The 22123-nt window shown below is 42.5% G+C and overlaps 1 protein-coding gene across 3 annotated transcripts in view; it reads right to left on the minus strand.

The window, feature by feature from the left end:
- The window catches only part of MAPK8 (mitogen-activated protein kinase 8), a 54924-nt gene extending 33014 nt beyond the window's left edge, over positions 1-21910 (minus strand). Inside the window, exons 1-5 of one of the 3 annotated variants that reach the window (XM_063125885.1) lie at positions 21829-21910; positions 14831-14992; positions 10618-10747; positions 5095-5153; positions 4857-4995 (exon numbers count right to left, since the gene is read on the minus strand). In XM_063125885.1, the coding sequence (XP_062981955.1) occupies positions 4857-4995; positions 5095-5153; positions 10618-10747; positions 14831-14988 (486 nt within the window). In that variant the 5' untranslated portion in view covers positions 14989-14992; positions 21829-21910. The remainder of the gene's footprint in view (positions 1-4856; positions 4996-5094; positions 5154-10617; positions 10748-14830; positions 14993-21828) is intronic. The other 2 variants (XM_063125883.1, XM_063125884.1) reach the window with 2 other exon arrangements.
- Between the last annotated feature and the right edge of the window lie 213 nt (positions 21911-22123).

Below are 22123 nucleotides of genomic sequence, written 5' to 3' on the forward strand. Positions count from 1 at the left end.
AGCTAAAAGAGCCTTCTCCTTCATAATCATTACTGGTATTTTATCAGATCTAAACAGTAAAATACGCTTTTGCACTAGTGGAGGGGCATACAGCTTATCCATAGACACTAAAACAATTTCCTTCAGTGGTAGTTGTAATAGATAACTAAGATGTGTCTGTATAGAAGACAAGGTGTTCCATTGGATAATATGGTTTCTGTTAGGGTATACAGTTAAAGCTATCCTGTTAGGCTGCAGAAGAAGAATTGAAGCAAACTGAGAACTCACGACTGCAGATGACTGAGAAGAGTAATCAGGTACCATCCTATCATCTATCTTTTTAATAGGTGACTTAAATAAGGGAACAGAATTTTGCCCCTTCATGACTGTTACAAGACTATCAACTCTATTTGAGATATCTCTAAGTTCCTTATATATATTTTCAACTGTTAGGGCCACCAAGTTATAATGCTGTTCGAAAAGAAGCCTATCATTACAAAAGGAAGCAGACTTTCCCTTAGCTTCATCAGCATTATCATTAATATTTTAATATTAATATTAATATTTTATTAATTAATATTAATATTTTCTATTATACTATTCTGATTTATGACATTGTTTCCAGCACGTAAAGGTTGGGGCTCAAAACTCTCCACCTCCAACACACTAAATCTGTTAGAAGTAGGGATAGTAGGCTTGTAAGTATCTAATTTATAAAACTCATAAATTCTAAGCTGTTTAGTAACTCCAGTTCGATAGTTCGAACTGGAGTTACTACGAGCACGCTTTCTCAGACCCATTGAAGTTAACGGTTCCTTGTCAATCAGACAATAATAAAATAACAAATCAGATTAAATTACTAAAATACACTGACTAATAGAACGAGCAACTTAATTACACCCACACCCCCAAATCTAGCAACATACAGACTAACAGACTCTAAAAATGAGAAAATTAAAAAGTTACAAATTGACTCTACTTGTACAAATCAACTCTGCTTATAGTCCCAGAGAGTTGAGATGTATGCTTTCTGAAAATAAAGATCAAAGCAGCTGTAATTCGTTAAAATTTCGTTTTTGTTTTCCTTCCTCGAAGCTTCTTTCCTTTTCCTTCTTAGACTTTCCTCTCCTCCCGGCTCCCAAGTCCTTGGACAAAATCAGGTTCTAAGAGCTTGAAACGGTACATGGCAAAATCTCCTAGCAGGGAGACTACACTCAGACCTCGGCGGCGTCTTTCTCGTCGTCAGCTCTCGCTCTCTCTCTCTCTGTATGCTGTTAGCTACAGGCTTGAAACTTCTTGCATTCTTTCTAGCCTTGTTTCAAAGTAATTAATACAGCAATAGCTTATCCTGGAGTGGGAGGCAAACGACTTGTCTTCTGTATCTTAAACGCGGCCTTCAAGGTCGTAACATGGATTCCCTCAGCCACTCCTAGGTTGTTTGGCAAACAAGCAAAAACAACTCTCGCACAAAAGCCCAATATGAAAGGGAAGGCAACAAGCAGATGAGAGAGCTGAAAGGAAGGCAGAATCCAAACAAGGTATTAACTTAAAGATAAAATCAGCAAAGCAGAGCAGAGCAGAGCAACTAAGACGTGCATCGTACTGTGCCACCATCTTGATGTCCGGCCGGATGAGCAGATGAAAAGGAACTATGGGACTTTATTCTTATATATGATATTCTATGCATAGACTATTCTATGCACAAAAATGGAAAGGTTCAATATTGCCCACAATTGATGAATGGCTAATGAAGATGAAGATGGTGGAACTGGCGGGGATGGCAAAATGAGCATCAATAGTTAGAGAAAAGTCAACAGTTATGTTTTTGACTGAATGGAAACTTCTTATAGACTTTTTGCAGGGAGTAGAAAAAAATGACTTGTACATCTGTGGATTCAGTGATTAAGAAGAAAATTTTAGATAAAAAAGGGGAAATTTGATTTTTGCAACTTTAGAATATGAGAAGATATAGTTATATATTATATGGTTGCAATTATATGGTTACTTGATATGTGGTTGCAGTTATAGAATATGAGAAGATATGTTTTTCTGTGGAGAAAATCGGAAGTCTATCTTAATTTTGTATGTTTTTTAAGTGTTTTGTGTGTGTTTTATCTATTTGTATGTTCTTTTTTTCTGCTTCTTGAAAAAAGAAAATCTTGTAAGCACCAGAGTGATGAGATTTCTTACAGGCATTTTTTTTACTTACTTAAAGTGAATTTACCGTGCCTGGGTCCAGCTCCAGCTGAGAGCCCCCTCCCTCCTGCTACCAACTGTCTCTGCAGAGGCCACCAGTGAGGGAGGAAGCAGCAGCCAGGCACCTCTCCACCGTGCCTGGGTCCAGCTCCAGCTGAGAGCCCCCTCCCTCCTGCTACCAACTGTCTCTGCAGAGGCCACCAGTGAGGGAGGAAGCAGCAGCCAGGCACCTCTCCACCGTGCCTGGGTCCAGCTCCAGCTGAGAGCCCCCTCCCTCCTGCTACCAACTGTCTCTGCAGAGGCCACCAGTGAGGGAGGAAGCAGCAGCCAGGCACCTCTCCACCGTGCCTGGGTCCAGCTCCAGCTGAGAGCCCCCTCCCTCCTGCTACCAACTGTCTCTGCAGAGGCCACCAGTGAAGGAGGAAGCAGCAGCCAGGCACCTCTCCACCGTGCCTGGGTCCAGCTCCAGCTGAGAGCCCCCTCCCTCCTGCTACCAACTGTCTCTGCAGAGGCCACCAGTGAGGGAGGAAGCAGCAGCCAGGCACCTCTCCACCGTGCCTGGGCCCAGCTCCAGCTGAGAGCCCCCTCCCTCCTGCTACCAACTGTCTCTGCAGAGGCCACCAGTGAGGGAGGAAGCAGCAGCCAGGCACCTCTCCACCGTGCCTGGGTCCAGCTCCAGCTGAGAGCCCCCTCCCTCCTGCTACCAACTGTCTCTGCAGAGGCCACCAGTGAGGGAGGAAGCAGCAGCCAGGCACCTCTCCACCGTGCCTGGGTCCAGCTCCAGCTGAGAGCCCCCTCCCTCCTGCTGTCAACTGTAACTGCTGACCTTTCCAACTAAGATTGTAGTGCCTGAATTTGCTTTCCTTTCCCCCCTCCTCCTCCTCCTCCTCCCTCCCAATCCCCTTTCCTTTTGTGTCATGTCTTTTAGATTGTAAGCCTGTGGGCAGAGACTGTCAAGAAATACTTTTGTAAGCTGCCGTGAGAGCCTTTTTTGGCTGAATGGCGGCATAAAAATCCTTAAATAAATAAAATAAATAAATAAAATTTTACATTTTAGCTCCCAGGCGGCATATACTGGGATGTCACAACACCAGAACCTAGAGTAAGGATTGTTACTGATACACAGGCTTTCACCACTGAATTAGACAAGATGCAGAAAAATTACATTAATAGAGTCTTTAAACCGGGATTCTTAGTTGTAAAACTGCTTGGAAAAAGGATTGGACTTTTAAGGCTTTATTAATTAGTTCTGCCCATGAAATAAAACAGGGCACTGTGCACTTCCATACCCCAGCCAAAATTAGAAAAAACTAAAAACAAAACCAATAATATGCCAACATTTTAACACCAGCCAGAACTGGGTTACACAGCATTATTACTAATAATAATTTCTTACCCGCCTCTCCCTTTGGATCGAGGCAGGGAACAACATTAGATTAAATTTTGTTTTAACTGTTTTATTCTGTTTTTATTTTCATTTTACCTTGTACACCGCTCCGAAATTTCTCAATGGGGAGCGGTATATATATATTCTAAATGAATAAATAAATAAACATTAGTACAACAATACAATATAAATCAAATACATAAAATTAATTAAAAGAACATATAAAACCAATACAATATTATAATAACAATCAGGACATCTTAAAATTCTTAGGTTTAAAATTCATCTGGGTAAACCTGCTGGAAGAGATTAGTCTTTATGGCTGTCTTAAACTCAGAGAGAGTCTTAAGTTGACAAATCTCCTCCGGCAGGCCATTCCACAGTCTGCAGGTAACAGAAGAAAAGGTCCTCTGGGTAACAGTTGTCAGCCTAGTTTTGGCTGAGTGAAGTAAGTTCTCCCCAGAGGACCTGAATGTGCAGGGCATATTGCACAGGAGAAGACGATCCCGCAGGTAACCTGGACCCAAAGCATGTGAGACTTTAAAGGTAACACTTTGTACTTCGCCCGGAAACTAATTGGCTGCCAGTGGAGTGATTTTAAAGTTGGTGTAATATGGTCACCCCTAGATGTACCAGTGACCAACCTGGCTGCCATATTTTGAAATAACTGAAGTTTCCGAACTAGGTACAATAGTAGCCCCATTGCAGAAGTCAATGCAAATGAAAAGTAGGAACTTGCATAAGGTAAGATAGTAGGTAATTAATGTTAATTACAGTGCATAATTACAAGGGGCAGAGCTCAGACTGCAGAAGCAATAATGGACTTTAACATCTGAGACTCTACCCAACAACTTCATAGAAATTCTATATTCATGGGAACAGAAGGAATGATTAAAGCAAACAGTCAGAATGGCCTATACTTGCAGGCTTTTGAAACAGTTGGGCTACTGGTACAATACCTGGGGTCTACAGGTTCCATCGCACAAAACGAGGATTACAAAACCACTGCTGTGATGAGAGCAGAAATGTATGATCTATTGATTTCATACCGTCGTCAATTTACTATGTCCAGATTGAGTTCTTTCTCAGAATAGTCTCAAACATATGGTTTAAATTCAAATCAATTTTGAAAAGCTATGCAAATGCTAATTTTAATTTAGCACAATCTTTGTGGGAAAGTTTGGCAATGGTACAGATTTTCCTTCAAGTGAATAGCAACCTGGTTGATGCAAGGGGTAGAAAGAAAAACACCCCCAAACAAAAGTGTTAAAACAACTGCAATAATCTCACTAACCCTATGTATAATTCCAGCTGAGTGAAGATGTTTTATACCACACAACATCTGATAGAGGAGATAGGACATTCGTTCATGGTCAAGCTCCATTTGAATCACTTGGCAGAGATTTGCATCCATGAGCTCCATCACTATGTAACTTTGAGGGAGATCAGAAAGTAAAATGAGATGACAGCAGCACCTTTGATTAATTGTGCACTCATAATAACTAAACATGCTTTGCAAAAATCATACTTACACATCTTGAAATTCTTCCAGTGACTTCTGTGGGGTAAAGACATTCAATAGGCCAATGATCTATGGGGTAGAAGGAGGTCATGAAAGCCCTCAATTTGATACTGATTACTTTTAAATAAACCAGGCAGCAATTGCAAAAAGCAAAACAAACTGGAATACAGAATAAAATTTAATCAGTTTAGAACTTCCCTGAAGTCCTTTATCTTTGACAATGCATTAATTCTGGGTCCTGATTCACTTAGGCCCCATCAAACCAGCTTGAAGTCACAGTATCTGAAGGAACACTTCTTCTCATAAGTTCCTACCCATGCCATTTCTGCTTGGAACTAACCAAATGCTCTATGGGGTAGTCAGGATTTATATCAGAGGCAGGGGTTTGTCACAGGGCAACTCATAAATTGAATAAATGAAATGAATACATGCTGAGCCCCAAAGCTCCCATTGCTCAATTTCAAATCTCTCTTCCTAGTCAGGTCCCATACAAGAGCATGTGGAGGCAGAGCAAGTGAAAGACTGTTAAGTACACGTTGGTGAACTGTTGAAAGGAAACCTTTTATGCATGAGGTGGCAGAATTAAATATACATTCAGGTGGTGTTAGAATCTGGATAGTCTGGACTTTAATATGGAGCTGCATCAAAGGTAGTTCTAATAATTGAATATACTGGTAAAAACTTTAGCTGCTCTTCTTGTTGCAAGGTACTGAAGGGTATGAATCAAGCATTTGCTGAATTCTACCTGTAACCTAAAAATCCCAAGGATTATTAGTGTTGGAATTCAAGGTAATATTCTACAGAAGTGAAGGGTAAGAAACAAAGAATGGTCTTTTGCTGTCACCCATCCCAAAAACAGAGGACAGAATGGCTAAAATCAAGGAAGTTTGGGAAATAGGAGTCGATTTCTGGTGCTGAAAACCAATTCCTCCGCTAAGGATGTGCTTAGAGGCATCTTGTTTTGCAATTCTATGTATGCCTAGTGGAAAAAATATTTTGTACCTGGCTTCAGCTGGTGGACCTGGGGTTCTAGTATAAAACAAAGTAGATCCTGCATGCATAAAGTCTACCCACCCCTACTCTATGCTCTTTTCCATTTCTTGTAAGAAAGGAGCCGAGAGAGTGAAAAAACAATGTTTTGTCAATATTTTGAGCATCTGTAGACATGGAGAGTACATTTTTTAAAAAATAACCACATTTTGCAGGGTCAAGTGAAGACTACCCAGATTCTAACATCACCTGAGTATGTTTAATTCTGTCACCTCATGCCTAAAAGGTTTCCTTTCAACAGTTTACCAACATGTACTTAACAATCTTTCACTTAATCCTCAGCACTTAATATGTATATTTTTTCAGTTTTCTAATCCTTCTAAATGGAGTAGCATTGACCCTAACAGCAGTTAGAATAATATGTATTTTTCCACTGAATTTTGAGAGCTGGGGCAAGGAAGACATATGGCACTGCAGTTTACGAACACCTGAAAGATGGAGTTGTGGAAGATGTACATGAAAGTGTTCTTTTTTTCAGCACTGCCAGGTTATATTTGACCTCAGGTATCAACAGTGGATTAATTATTGCTGAACTACTAGGAGTTATTTTTTTAAACTGAAGATTAAATCTATCAAATTCAGTCATCAATGCTGGGAGGGCTGTACTTGGATCAGTAACATATGCATATTGTTCACTTAAGATGGAGTTTACATTTAGTGACTCATATTTTGAAACTTTAAATTGAAGGTTGTTCCTCAAGACAATAGAAAGGTCAAACAGCAGGGTGAAGGATATTTGACACCCATTTGACACCTCTATGAAGTCTAACCATAGGATTATGTTGATTGTAGGCTGTTACCATAGCTCTGGGTGTAGCATATTTCACACCAACTAGTCTAGAAAAACCTGAGCCAAATTCTATCTCTACTAGAGCACATCTCAGATACTGCCATTCCTCTAAGTCAAACGTCTTCCCAAGCATTCACCAACAGCACTGCCAGTGGGTGCTTCTAGCACCATGGGTGAGATTAATTGTCCTGTTGATTTAATCCATGAAATTCTGTCCTGGCATAAATCATGATTAATCAGAAGAGACGTAATCACTGATTATAACATTCAATGTATTTGATGTAATTGCAATAAAAATATTGGGAGTCTTGCTTAATCAGTCTGTACAAGGGAGTGCCAAATCTTAATCATAGAATAGCAGAGTTGGAAGGGGCCTACAAGACCATCGAGTCCAACCCCCTGCTCAATGCAGGAATCCACCCTAAACCATCCCTGACAGATGCTTGTCCAGCTGCCTCTAGTGTGGGAGAGCCCACAACCTCCCTAGGTAACTGATTCCATTGTTGTACTGCTCTAACAGTTAGGAAGTTGGGAGGAACATTACGTTATTGAATAAAAGTAACTATTTAGGGATTAGGGCAGCTGAACATTTTTGTAAGAATTCAGCAGTAAAGCCATCTATGCCAGGGGTTTTGACCAGTCTAAGGCCACTAATGACCTGCTCTATCTTAATCTCAGCAATCAAACTACCCAGCCACTGTTTCTGCTTCTTTGTTAATTTAGGGATTTCTAATTGATTTATATGATCTTTTACAGAGGACAAGGATGGATTGACTGATTAGTGAAAGGTTTTAAAATATGTTGCAAACGTTCTACATTGATCTGATGAATCAACAAGAAACCTAACTAGACTTGGCCTACTGCTCATAAGCTGTTTAGTGTAAAGCAGGAGTGGGCAAACCTTTTGGGACAGGGCGTGCATTGGCCCCTAAGGAATCTTTTCATGGACTGCAAGAGTATGAGGGTTTGGTGATGAGTGGGACAGTGGTGGGTGGGCCACTCTGACAGACAGACATAGACACACACAAATACATCTAATATCAGAATTGTTGGGGTGGGGACAAGGTTAAACCTCTCCCCCGGAGCAATCCTGATCAGGATCTCGCCGGGGGGGGGGGAGGCCCCTGACCAATGAACCTGATCACTGTTTCCACTTCAGAGAGAGAATTGCCCACATGTGGTGTAAAGCAAACCTTTCTGTGCCTTGTTTCCAGTAAATGATTTTCTCTTGCTTGCTTGAATGGTTGGGTACTGATTTCTTATATTTGTCTTCCAAAGCAACTATTTCAACACGGCCATAACATTTTCTCTTTCTCTTTATAAATCTTTCTTCACACGCCCAATGATAATTGGAATTAGAACTCTGAAAAAGGAACTGATTGATAGTCCTTTTTTCCTATTATGGAAGTGCTGAAGCTAGAGGCTTGAATCAGGATTACAGATCTTTTTTTATCACACTACATGTGATAATTGGCTCATCTAATCTCAGTATATTTGTTACCAGCAACAGTTGCAGTGTACATGACCACTGTTAATAATGTGATTACTACCCTCAGTCCTTTTCCGCACTGAATTTCCTTCTGGCTTCACTGTTTGCAATTCTCCCCTCCTCTCCCACCATATGTACTGTGTAAAAACCCTGAAAGTCTCCATAATACTTCATGTATCTATGGCTGCGAGAGCTGGACCATAAGGAAAGCTGAGCGAAGGAAGATAGATGCTTTTGAACTGTGGTGTTGGAGGAAAATTCTGAGAGTGCCTTGGACTGCAAGAAGATCAAACCAGTCCATACTCCAGGAAATAAAGCCAGACTGTTCACTTGAGGGAATGGTATTAAAGGCAAAACTGAAGTACTTTGGCCACATAATGAGAAGACAGGATACCCTGGAGAAGAGGCTGATGCTAGGGAAAGTGGAAGGCAAAAGGAAGAGGGGCTGACCAAGGGCAAGATGGATGGATGATATTCTGGAGGTGACAGACTTGACCTTGGGGGAGCTGGGGGTGGCGACAGCCGACCGAAAGCTCTGGCGTGGGCTGGTCCATGAAGTCACGAAGAGTCGGAAACGACTGAACAAATAAACAACAAATCTAATGAAGCAGATTAAAGTCCATAAAAGCTTATGCCAAAATAAGTGTGTTAGTCTTTAAGGTGCCAGAAGACTTTGTTGTTTAGGGATTTGAGTGTCACTGATGCCTGACTTAAAAAATAAATAAAATAAAGTTTATTTGTGTAGCAGAAGCCATTAAAATAAAACAGAACACACACAAAAACAAGAGTAAAATACACGTCAGTTTATAATAATAATAAAACCTAACAGTAAGGGTTTACTCGTCAAGACAGTTCGACTTATCACAAACTTTCCTCCTTAAAATTGCTCCTCTAAAAGCAAAGCAGACCACCTTTTTAGAAACCTGAGGTGACCTATGCCCAAATAAAAAACTATCAAATTTGATTTCATCAAATTTGCATCATTTCAATTCATAAGCTCAATCAATTTGAAAGGAATGATGCCCAGATCTTTCTTTGTATTAAAATATCCCTGAAAATTGTCACCTACAAAGTTCACAACATATGTGACTATCACAAGGCCACTAGTATAATGTAACAGCTGTAACCTGAGGTTTCCAGTTCAAATCTAGCTTCTTCACAAACTTGCCAGGCAGCCTTAAGCAAGCCACAGTCTCAGCTTCCTTTCCGCAGCTGTCATACATGAACCTTTCTAACAGGGTTTGCTTTCTAACCTCTAACAGACTAGACTAACTAGGATATGCAAAGCACTTGGGGCATCTAGAAAAAGGGTTCTTTTATAAAATAGTACTAGTACTAACAATACTGCTTATACTACACTTTTTGCATAACAGTCCTGAAATTGAATATGATAAGCCTTGGGACTGAATCCTAAGAAACTTTGCAAACAAGTTCATAGGAATTTGAACTCTGACTTTCAGTAGAGCCCCTTTCCCCTTTAATAGGTGCCTTACAACTCCTTCTGTACAAGTTGATAGTCATTTTCAATTTCAGTAATCCTATATTTACTCATATTCTATCTCATATCTTTAATTGTTTTAATTTGAAAGAATGCTGCCTGAAACCCTTGAGAGCTGCTGCCAGTCAGTGTTGACAATACTGGGCTAGGGTCAAACCAAGGGTCTGACTCATTACAAGGCAGCTTCCTGTGTTCACCAGATTTGGGGAGGGGGTGCATAGGTCAGTGTGATAGAGCTCATGCTTTGCATGCAGGTCGCCATTTTGATCCCCAGGTTTACCAGATAGGGTGAGGAAAGAACTAGTCTATATACTATGTGTGTTGCATGATCTAATTAGGGCCAAAGCCCTAACAAGGAAACCATGTGTGTCCATTCACATATCCACACTATTCAAATGGGGGTGGGTGGGAAGCATGTCTTATTTTTACCACAAAAGGTGCATGCTGAGGAGATAAAGCAGAATCCTTCCCCTTATTTGCCGTGTTCTGTTTCAGGCACTTTCTCTCGCAGCCCAGCTCACTTCCCATACAGGAGCCCAAGTGAAATACGAAGGGGCAATGCCCCCCCCCTTTTTGTTATAAAAAACTGGACTCTCACCAATCTTTATACATCAATGGAGCAGAGATGTGAACAAATGTAGCTGCTCCCATCATATTTAGTTTGGCCCTTACTGTTGACCTTTCAATGATGCACAAATGTACTTACATTTTTGTGGTTTACACATTTCATGAGAACAAGCTCTCTGTACGCTCGTTTCGCATGAGTTTGGTTCTGAAATGGCCGACTTAGCTTCTTGATTGCAACATTTCTTTCAAGGATAGCATCATAGGCTGCACTGTAAATAAAAGTGAACTGCTATAACCACACTTTTGCAACAATTTTCAAGAAAACTAAAGACTGGAGTCAGAAAGGCTACAAGCACACAGTAAGTCAAGAATCAGTCAGTCAAGAATCATCTCATCACAGAATATTTATTAAAAGCGAAAATGTCACAATATATCACAAAATATCACAAAATGTCAGCACACAGCTTCTCTGAAAGAAGAGAACTGCACCTGCTCCTTTATGAGCTGTAAAAGAGAGGCCTTTTTCATGCGGAAGGCTATGAATGGCTACTAGTCCTGATGCCTACATGCTATCTCCAGTATCAGAAGCAGTATGCCTATGTGCACCAGTTGCTGGGGAACATGGATTGGTGGGCGTTTTTCACTCACGTCTTGTTTGTGGGTTTCCCACGGGCAGCTGGTTGGCTACTGTGTGAACACAATGCTGGACTCAATAGACCTTGGTCTGATCCAGCATGGCTCTTCTTACGTTATTATATTCACTTCATTTTATCTCAGGAGTTCCATATTTTATTGAAGCAAAACTGTTATCTGCTAGAAGTAAATATTTTTTGATAGTCATAGAATCATAGAACAGCAGAGTTGGAAGGGGCCTACAAGGCCATCGAGTCCAACCCCCTGCTCAATGCAGGAATCCACCCTAAAGCATCCCTGACAGATGGTTGTCCAGCTGCCTCTTGAAGGCCTCTAGTGTGGGAGAGCCCACAACCTCCCTAGGTAGCTGATTCCATTGTCGCACTGCTCTAACAGTCAGGAAGTTTTTCCTGATGTCCAGCCGGAATCTGGCTTCCTTTAACTTGAGCCCGTTATTCCGTGTCCTGCACTCTGGGAGGATCAAGAAGAGATCCTGGCCCTCCTCTGTGTGACAACCTTTTAAGTATTTGAAGAGTGCTATCATGTCTCCCCTCAATCTTCTCTTCTCCAGGCTGAACATGCCCAATTCCTTCAGTCTCTCTTCATAGGGCTTTGTTTCTAGACCTCTGATCATCCTGGTTGCCCTCTTCTGAACACGCTCCAGCTTGTCTGCATCCTTCTTGAATTGTGGAGCCCAGAACTGGACGCAATACTCTAGATGAGGCCTAACCAGGGCCGAATAGAGAGGAACCAGTACCTCACGTGATTTGGAAGCTATACTTCTATTAATGCAGCCCAAAATAGCATTTGCCTTTCTTGCAGCCATATCGCACTGTTGGCTCATATTCAGCTTGTGATCTACAATTCCAAGATCTTTCTCATTTGTAGTATTGCTGAGCCAAGTGTCCCCCATCTTGTAACTGTGCATTTGGTTTCTATTCCCTAAATGTAGAACTTGGCATTTATCCCTATTAAATTTCATTCTGTTGTTTTCCGCCCAGCACTCCAGCCTATCAAGATCACTTTGAAGTTTGTTTCTGTCTTCCAGGGTATTAGCTATCCCACCCAATTTGGTGTCATCTGCAAATTTGATCAGCGTTCCCTGCACCTCCTCGTCCAAATCATTAATAAAAATGTTGAAGAGCACTGGGCCCAGGACTGAGCCCTGCAGTACCCCACTCGTTGCCTCTCCCCAGTTTGAGAAGGTTCCATTGATAAGTACTCTTTGAGTCCGATTCTGTAGCCAACTGTGAATCCACCTAATAGTTGTTCCATCTAGCCCACTTTTAGCTAGTTTGTTAATCAGAATGTCATGTGGTACTTTGTCAAAAGCTTTGCTGAAGTCAAGATATATGACATCCACAGCATTCCCACAGTCCACAAGGGAGGTTATTCTATCCGTAAAAGAATGAATAGAGGAAGGAAAGAGTTTAAATTCCTTATGCCCTCTGATCAGCTTGGAGACATAGAAACACACTGGCTGAAAGCCCTCCCTCTCTGTCCCAAAGGAACAGTACTTGCCACATCCTCACTTTTAGCATCATGTCTCTGGAATGGCTGGGCGGCCATATTTTCTGTGGTGCAGCCTGTGAAACCTGCCATAGCAGAAGGCTGCAGAGGAAGGTGCTGGAGCTGAGATGTTCTGTTGACTGGTGTTTATGAGATGGTGGTCCGGAACATACTAAACCACCTGCAACAATTGGCCAAGAAAATGGCATCATGAGGTAATGGACCCTCTTCTCCTTCTAGATTTGTGCCAGGGAGAAAGGAGAAATGTCACCATTGGGAGAGCCTTTTTTTTTTAAAGCACTGGGCTCTTGCAAACAGAAGCCTGGCCACAATGAAGGCAGGAAGTTAACTGCCGTTGAGGCAAGAGGCCCATCCTCCCCTGGAAGTAAGATCAGGAGACTGCCTTCCCAGCCCCATAGGAGGGGCCTATGCCCATGCTAGCTGTGGTCATTGTCAAACAGAAAGTAAGGGGGGGAAGGCAGGCAGGGCCGGGGTTACGGATTCTGAGACAGTGTTAAAATATCTTTTCTATAGGCTACAGCTCTATAAAACCCAACATCTTCACAGTAATTTAGTAAAGAAAAATTCTTGGGTCCAACCTCCAACTGATCACTGGTATACTGGCTAGAATGATTTATGTGCTCAGTCCCCATCTCAGTCATAAACTCACTGGGTGTGAATTTATGCTGTAAGTTAAACCATTGGGTCATTTTAGATAACTCATCTGCCATCTGATTGGCTACAAAAATACTGCTAACCTATTTTACAGTAGAGTAAGCATTACAGAGAGATAATGTATTTATCTCATTCCTTTTTCTTCCTTTACTTGTTGAAGACAGGAGCAGGCAGAGACCATCAGAGCCTGCTTCAGTTGGACACCCCCGACCCCGGACTGTTATCTTGACCCTGTGGGGAAGAAGAAGGCACTGTTGGTCTGCCCCTCCATTGGGAGATGAGAAGGTGGAACACGGCCTTCCCACCAGCCAGAACAGTCTCCTTAATTTCTTTTTATTTTCTCCCTCTTTCCTCCCCATCCCCTTTTCCTTGTGTGTCATGTCTTTTTTAGAATGTAAGCCTGACGACAGGGACTGTCTTCTTTATTGATCAACTGTAAGCCGCTCCAGGAGCCTTTTTGGCTAAAGTGCAGGATAAAAATACTCTAAATAAATAAATAAATAAATAACATCATGGTGCTTTATATTACTTAGTAATTGTCATTACTGATTTTTTCCCCTGTCTTTGGACCAGCTATCTGTTCTGCTGGAGAAAAAATTAAGTCTCCTGATGAGTTCATTTGCTTAACTAAAAAGCAACTGACGGAGGCTGCTAGTTATAATGAAGGAATTGGGAGTGGGTTGCTCCACTCTTTTCCCTCCTGTTGTTTGTCTACTCACAATCACTCTCATCGTTGCTTTCCCACCCATGTTGAAAAAGGCAGAAGGGAGGGTTAAGTAGCCCAGCCTGCTTTTCAGTTTTCTTTTGAGCTGAACTCGTCATCGGAAGGCTGCATAAGGTGCTGCATAATGTCTAATTGGCCCAACCCTCATACTTTAGATTAGCCCTCTGTTTCATCTGTCACGTAAGTGGGAAGAGTCCACTTCTGAAATACTACCAACCCAACTCAGGAATAATCCTCAAGCACAGTCATGTGACCATACTTGAAGGAAGAACCATGAATTCTTGTACCAATGCAAACTATTCTGTATTCTGCGCTTTGCACCATAACACTTCATGCTCCTTTTAAAAATGTATTCCTCACCTTTTATAAGGGACAGCATTTCATTGGTTTAGGGCAGATATTTGCTCCTGTTCTCATGGACAGGACTGCAGGTGGTACTGCTGTGCACCCAATCCTGTACCTGGTACACCAACTTCCTGGTGACATCTGACCTATGCAAAGCCAATTCTAATACAACATTGTATTTATTTACAATTATTATTATTATTATTATTAATTACATTTATATACCGCCTCATAGCAATAAATCTGGGTAGTTCACAATTTCATTTCCTTTTTACCTTGCAATTCAACCTACAAGTATGGGTTAATATATACAAAGAAAAGGTATAAGGTAGAACTTCACTTCCAAACATACTAGTCTAGTCATGCCGTATATAAGGCACATTCCAACTTCAGTTTTGTCTATATTCCCATTTTTTAAAACAATGGAATTTCGTAACTGAGCTATTTTTAAGGAGGAAAGCCTTACCATACTATGCCCTGAGCACCCGAACCAATAGGTTTTAAGTTCTGGTATCGTTTGAGTACAGTGAAGGTAGAATCTCCAATCTCTACGCTATAGAAGTTATTTTCATGCTTGCTTCTGCTCATGACGCCGTTAGTTGAACAGCTTAATCTAAAAGACATGAACCTGCAAACACATAGAAGAAAACATTATACCCTTTCTGCATTTTCTCCCAGCTACAGAAATGGGAGGGTGTTTCGAGAGGTAGAGAACGCTACCAACATATATCTCCATGTCCCACCAACTCTAAATAATGGAGACTCAACCATATTAAAACAGGAATCAAAGAGGGAAAAACAGTTTATCTTTCCAAGTGCCATGTCTCTTTGGGCAGCTTTTCCTATTTTTGTTTCCACAGAGCAGTCTCTCTCTCTCTCTCATATGTATACATAAACAATATTTATGAATCATCTATATTAAAGAATTCTAATGAATGTACAAAAATCATAATTAAATATTGCACATTATTACAATATACAGAAGACAACACAACCTTCCTGTGAATTCTTTTAGGAAAAAGTATGTTTTCAGTTAGTGGCAAAAACCCAGCAGAGTTGCTGCTTGTCTAATCTGTAGGGACAGGGAGTTTCTGGGAGTGGGGAGCTATCAGGATACTAAAGGCCGTATTCCAGCTGAATAGCAGCTGAACAACAACTGAACAACCATGTGAAGATCAGGCAATTTCTTAAGCATCCTGGTCCTCAGTTGGTCCTAAACATGTACAACCTTAAACCTGGTGTGGTAGCATATAGGCAGCCAGTGCAGTTCCTGCAATATAAATGTAATATGCTGGCAGTAAGTTGTTCCTGCTACCAGCTTGGCTGCAATATTTTATTCCAACTGAAGCTTCTGGACCAACATAAGAGCAGCCCCCTGTATAACTCATTGCAGTAATTCAATTACATGGACCACTGTGGTCAAGCTATCCCCATCCAGGAAACGGCTGTAACTGTCTTACTCAGAGGAACTGGTAAAAGACGCTCCTAGCCACACCTGTGCCTTCAGCAATAATGCTAAACCAATGAGCACCCTCAAACTATGCAACTGTTGTAGAGATGGGCAAATCCCCTGCAGTTCGTGCTGGATTGCTTCAGAAATAAAGTGAGATATTTGCCCCAAAAGTCAGCCAAATGTTTCAGCTTAGAAGCATTCACAATCATGGCACAGTCCAAGCAAGAAGATCTTTAGAAGTCAGTTGTTCTCTCCCATCCCCAGGAGTTTTACAGAACTGGCTGAGGGTAAGCTGGGAAGTCTTCATCAGTTTGGAATGTAATCTGAACTAAAGAAGAATTCTTGGGCTAATGCTCACTGATCAAACTTGTTTTGAGGCCCAAGCCTGGCAAACTTCATTGGATCTCTACTCATCAACAAATTTAGAGAAGCAACCTTGCTTATTCCCATGTCTGTAAAGTAGCTTGGTAGGCAATACAATCTGTGCAAGATTTCTAGTTGTGTGGATAAAGTTTGGATTCCAATCCAAGAATAACAGCATTGGAATGGACCTTGGAGAACATCTAGTCCAATCCCCTGCTCACTGCAAGCCCTGCAATGCAGAATGCAGCTACATCATCCATGACAGGTCATCTAGCCTCTGCTTAAATACCTCCAGCAAAAGAGAAACCACCACTTCCTGAAGCAATCTATTCCACTGTTGAACACCTCTGTCAGGTTTCTCCTAACATTTAGCCGAAATCCGCTTCCCTGCAATTTCCACCCATTGGTCCTGCCCTCCAGAGAAACAGAGACCAACTCTGCTCCACCTTCTGCATTACAGCCTTTTCCATTTTTAAAGACCACTATCATGGCTCTCCTTAATCTTCTCCTCTCCAAGCTATAATAATAATAATAACAACAACAACAACAACAACAAAATTATTTCAGTGCTCTGGCTCGTGTGGAGAGACTCAACACTTAAGAGGAGGCTCTCTTCTTTTGCCATTCACCCTGCACAAGTAGAGGGCAACAAAAGTGACAATGCAGAGGGGCAGGGCTGGAACACTCCCTTTTTTTATGAATTCACCTTATTCAGATACAGAATGCCTGAACAGGACTAATTACTTTCTGTGGTCTGTAGGCTTCTGTCCAGTAGGCTTCTGTTAATGCAGCCCAGGGTGGCAATCACTGTCTTGGTGGCTTTCTTAGAACTAGTAAAAAGAAACATCACTTGCTTCGCAAAGTACAAAAACAACCCCACAACAATCTCAAACTAGGATGAGAGAGAAGGCTCAGCAATGCAGCATGCTTTAAGTCTAGTCGGGTTACCACTCACTAGTTTCCAGGTAGCTGTGAGGAGGCAGGGTGGGGGTAGGACTTATGGAAAGTATCCAAGGGAGTCTGTCTAGGCTTTAATTCGGTCTGATCAGGCAGCTTCCTCAAAATTTGTCAGACACATTCAGGGAGTATGCAGTTCCCTTTCCCTGAAAGCTCTGGGGCTGCCAAGTTGCAATCTTGGGGATGGTTCACAGATTACACTTTCCTGCAGCCTTAGAGGCTTTTACCCAGTTCTCTCCGAGATGCCATTTATGTTCAGAATTTGGACAAAAATAGACAACATTTCAAGAGGGTCATTAAAGCACAATAAATAGGGAGATGTTTTTTCATGTAAGTGAAAAAAGTGAAATGCCTACTCTGGGACAGTCTAATCTTGATACTTGCACATAGTTCACAGTGCAATGTAATCTAGATTGCGATCCACTGTATTGTATCATTAAACAAAAAACCTACGGTTTACAAAACAATATTAAGGCTCTACCATTTTCAACCAAGCAACAAAAAGCAGGGAAATTGGGAGTTAAGGCTCACCAGCCTCAACACCACATCCTCCCTAAGGAGGCAGAAAGTGCCAGTGAAATTCTCCTTCTCCCAAAGCAGATAAACCATGAGGACAGGATGGAGAATAGGATATGCAGAGGTGACTGTGGGGTTGTGGGAAACTGATGACAAACAACTTAGGGCCACCTACCTCTTTTTTGGGGTAGAGCAGCCCTTCCCCAACCTCCAAAGGTGTTGGACTGCTACTCCCATCATTGCAAGACAGCATGGGACTTGAGATTACAAGTCCCAGCATTCCTGACCATGGGACATACTGACTTGCAATGATGGGAGTTGTACTCCAACGCCTTTGGAGAGTACCAGGTTGGGGAAGGGCTGCTCTAAACAAAAAAAAAGTAGGTGGCTCTAAGTTGTTCGTCATCAGTTTTCCACAGCTCCACAGTCACCTCTGCATATTATATTCTTTATCCTGTCCTCATGGTTTATCTGCTTTGGGAGAATGAGAATTTCACTGGCACGTCCTGCCTCCTTAGGGAGGATGTGGCGTTAAAGGCTTGTGAGCCTTAACTCCCAATTTCCCTCTTTTTGGTGCTTGGTTGAAAACTGTAGAGCCTTAACGTTTTGTAAACTGTAGGATTTTTGTTTAATGAATACAATTATAAGTTGTGGTGTAGCCAATGGTATCATGTATACAAATAGAATTGGGAAGACAATTATTTTGCTGTCTCAGATGAAAGCTGAAGTATACTTACTTGGAAATTACTTTTTCCTGAAATCAGTAAGACTTACTTCCAGAAAGATGGATCATACACATTAAAAGCATTATTGTATATAGCCAGAAGCCTTTCCACACCTCACATCCATGCCATAAAACAGTAATTTATAACAAAATAAATCTCCGCCATTTTTTCTGCATATAAAAATCAGTTGAAAATCTTTGGTCTGATCTAAAAAGAATTGCTTTGTTAGATCAGACCAAAGTTTTTGTGGCCCAGTATTCTGTTTCCAACAGCAGACAGCCAGGGACATCTGAAAGGTAAAAAGCAATCCATGAAGGAAATAGCCTTTCCTTGCTTCTCAGCACTGTCTACTTGGAGGTACACTGCCAATAACCTTTAACTAATAAACTAATAAATAATAAATAAACTAATAAATAATAAAACTAATAAACTAATAAATGAACAACAACCTTTAACTAACTGCCTCTGCACGTGCCAGTTCTGTTGCTATACTCCAAGAAACTGCTTGGGATCACCCTCCAAAATCTTCTGAAGACTTGCAAAACCCCCAAAAAAACTTTCTCTGAAGTTTCCCCATCTTCCTTTCGTAGTCATTTTACAGCTTTTCCACCTAACAGTCCTACTATCTCTTTAGCTCACTTCCTACTTCTGATGTTTTTAAGAAAATAATTTTCCTTCAGACTGTAGAAGGCCAAGTAGATAAGATTAGGTTCAAAGGTTCTAGAAACTGGTCTAGAATGAGCACCTCTTCAGACACTAAGATTCTGCAAACTTTACACATCTAAATATAATTACTAAATACTAAACATTTAAACTTACTTATTTGGGAATGAATAATATTGAGTGAAACTATTCATTACAGGTGATTTTGTGGATTTGTTTTTTAATCATAGTGGCCCTATGGAACACCTGTGGAAAACGTGACGGCTGATTAATGAATAAACACAATAAAATGGAAAGCCAAGCCATTCAACACACCTGCTGAGGGTTTGGGGGCAAGCAGCCGAATCATGGTGGGGAAGGGTTACAAAGCACAACTCTCGGAAATTCTGCATGAACTTTCATCTATTTACATCATGGGCCTGTTCAGACAACACACTAACCCACCTCAGATCGTTCAATAACGCGATCCGCGGTGGATTAGCATGTAATGTGGCAAGAGATTTCCCTTTCCACAATGGGCAGAATACCCATGCCTGCTAACCACCTTTGAAGGATGCCTAGGGGGCTTCAACAGTAGTTCCTATGTCATCTAACAAGATCCCCACAAGTAGATTGTGCCATTCCAGCGAGAGAGAGAAGGTGGCGGAGACCATAGAGTCCGTTGGTAAGAATGACCACCACTTCTGACAACACTCTTGCTGCCGTGGGCTTTCTCCATGTTTGGCAGCCATTTTTTCATTTTCGTCAACAGAACAGCTGCTGGAAGCCCATTCAGGGTGTGGAGGATGGTGGGATGCGCAGTTAAACTGCGTAGAGGTAAGTGATCAGTCTACGGAGGGCAGGTAGCTCAACTACAAAGTGCAGCACAGTTCCGCAATTGTTTGGCAGGCCCACTTATGGTGGTTCCGCTACCCCTCCCCTCTCTGTAGTTTCCCTACCCACACACCCTCCATGCACATCTGAACAGACACCATGTCCACGGAGCACTGCAAACTCCTATCTCTTCTCATGGATAGAAAACAGCTATAGAAAAGAATCAGCACGAAAAAATCTGAAGCCTTGAGATGTCAATTCAGAAACACTCAGTAAGAATTATTATAAATTCTGGCAAATGCAAACACACACATCTTCAAAAAATGTAGAACTCCCATCTTAACTTCAGAGGTATGACCCATAAAACGTAAGCTACAATCTTATGCACATTGACCTGAGAGTATTTTCCATTAAACGCAGTGAGTCTTGCACCTGAACAAACATGTTGGATTGGGCTGTTAGTGTGACTTATTTCTGCCTTTCCCCATGCTTATCACGCAGGATAAGTTTACTTAGAAGACTGAAAGAACCATTCAGGGCCACTTTGATTTGTCAGTAAGGTCTTTATATATTCTTTTATTGTTATTTCGAAACAAAAAACAAACAAGTAAAGAAACATCACAAAAACAAAACATACATTTAAAACGAGCTTCCGATTTTCTCCACAGAAAAAATAGGTAACAATATGTTCTCTTACTCTTTAATCCCAAAAAACAAAACAAAAATTAGAAATTTCACTCTTTTTGATATCTTAAAGTTTTCTTATTTGTTGAATCCACAAATAAACAAATCATTTTTTTCTAGATCCTACAAAAAGTCTATAAGAAGTTTCCATTCGGTTGTAAACCTAGATGTTGATTTGTCAGCAAGCTCTTGAGGCATTTAGAAACCTGACAAATTTATTGTGGCAGAAGCTTTCATGGGCCAGAGATGACATCATCAAATTCATGAAGTGTCATCCTCATTGCAGGCACATACAAATATACATAGATAAAGGGTGGGGGAGCATGGCAACAGAACAAAAAGGCATGAAATACTGATACGGAAGGTCTCTGCTATTTCTACTCATTCTATGTACACATCTGAGCTTTGCAAAGAAATGTCAGATATCTTCTGTACCTCCGGGATTTCATGGCTTTTGGGCTCGTCTATCTATATATGTGTGTACGCAAAGGCCAGTTAGTGTAGTGGTTAGACTATCAGGCCAGGATTGGGGAGACCCAGGTTCGAATCCCCACTCAGCCACGAAGTTTTCTGGATAACCTTGGAGACAACCCTAAGCTTAACCTACTTCACAGTATTGTTCTAAGGATACAAATGGGATGGGATGGGGGAAGGGAGAGACTGTAGGCTACCTTGAAAAACGCACGATACAAAAGTCAACAAATAAACGTAACTGCCACTGACAGTACTTCAGAAGTTGGTACCAACCTACAAAATCTTTTCTGCCATAATACATCCCTCAGTGTTTCAGTTGCAACATGAGTATTTGCTACTAAAGACTTACCGCATCCCCCTCTTGAACGGGGCACCAAAAGGGGAAGCAAAAGAGCGCCAAATCAGACTGAAGAAGGCCCTGGACCCCCGTTTGGGGGGAGGGAAGGAGGGAGGATGGGGGGGGGGAAGAGAAGGGCGCCGCCTTGGACCGGCACCTCCCCCCCCCCATCGGTTCTGCCCAGCGCACCTCCGCGGCCTTCCGAAGGCAGCGAAGCCCAGAGAGACGCGGCTTCCGCGCTGCCTACGCCAAGCCGGAGGAGGGAGGAGGAGGAGGCCTCGCCCGCGTTCCCGGACCTCTCCCCGGTCTGAGGGGAAGGTGCCGCTCCCGCCCAGGAGCTCAACAGCCGCCTCGCTCCCGCAGCCACCGCTCTGGGCCTCCCCCGAGGAGGAGGAGGAGGAGGAGGCGCCCCCAGCCCCACTCACTCGCTCACTCGCTCGCTCGCGCGGGGCCTGGCCTCAGTCGCGGCGCTCGCTCACCTGGCGGACGGCCCAAGCCGGGCCCGGGCGTTGCCGTAGCCGCCGCGCCTGCGAGTCGTCCCGCCGGGGCCGCGGAGCGAAAGAGATCGCAGCGCTTCCTGCCTCCCGCGGGGCCGCCGCCGCCGTTTCCGCCTCCGCTTTGTGGAGGCTGCGCGCGCCCTGCGCCCTCCCGCGCCGCCGCCGCCGCCGCCGCCGCCCCCCTCCTCCTCGCGGCTGGGAGGAGGGTTTCGCCCCCTTCCTCCTCCAAGGCCCGGGAGGCGCTCCTGAACACCATCACCCGGGGCGGGGGCGGGGG

The sequence above is a fragment of the Elgaria multicarinata genome, chromosome 5 (genome assembly GCF_023053635.1).
Source record: "Elgaria multicarinata webbii isolate HBS135686 ecotype San Diego chromosome 5, rElgMul1.1.pri, whole genome shotgun sequence".
NCBI lineage: Eukaryota > Metazoa > Chordata > Lepidosauria > Squamata > Anguidae > Elgaria > Elgaria multicarinata.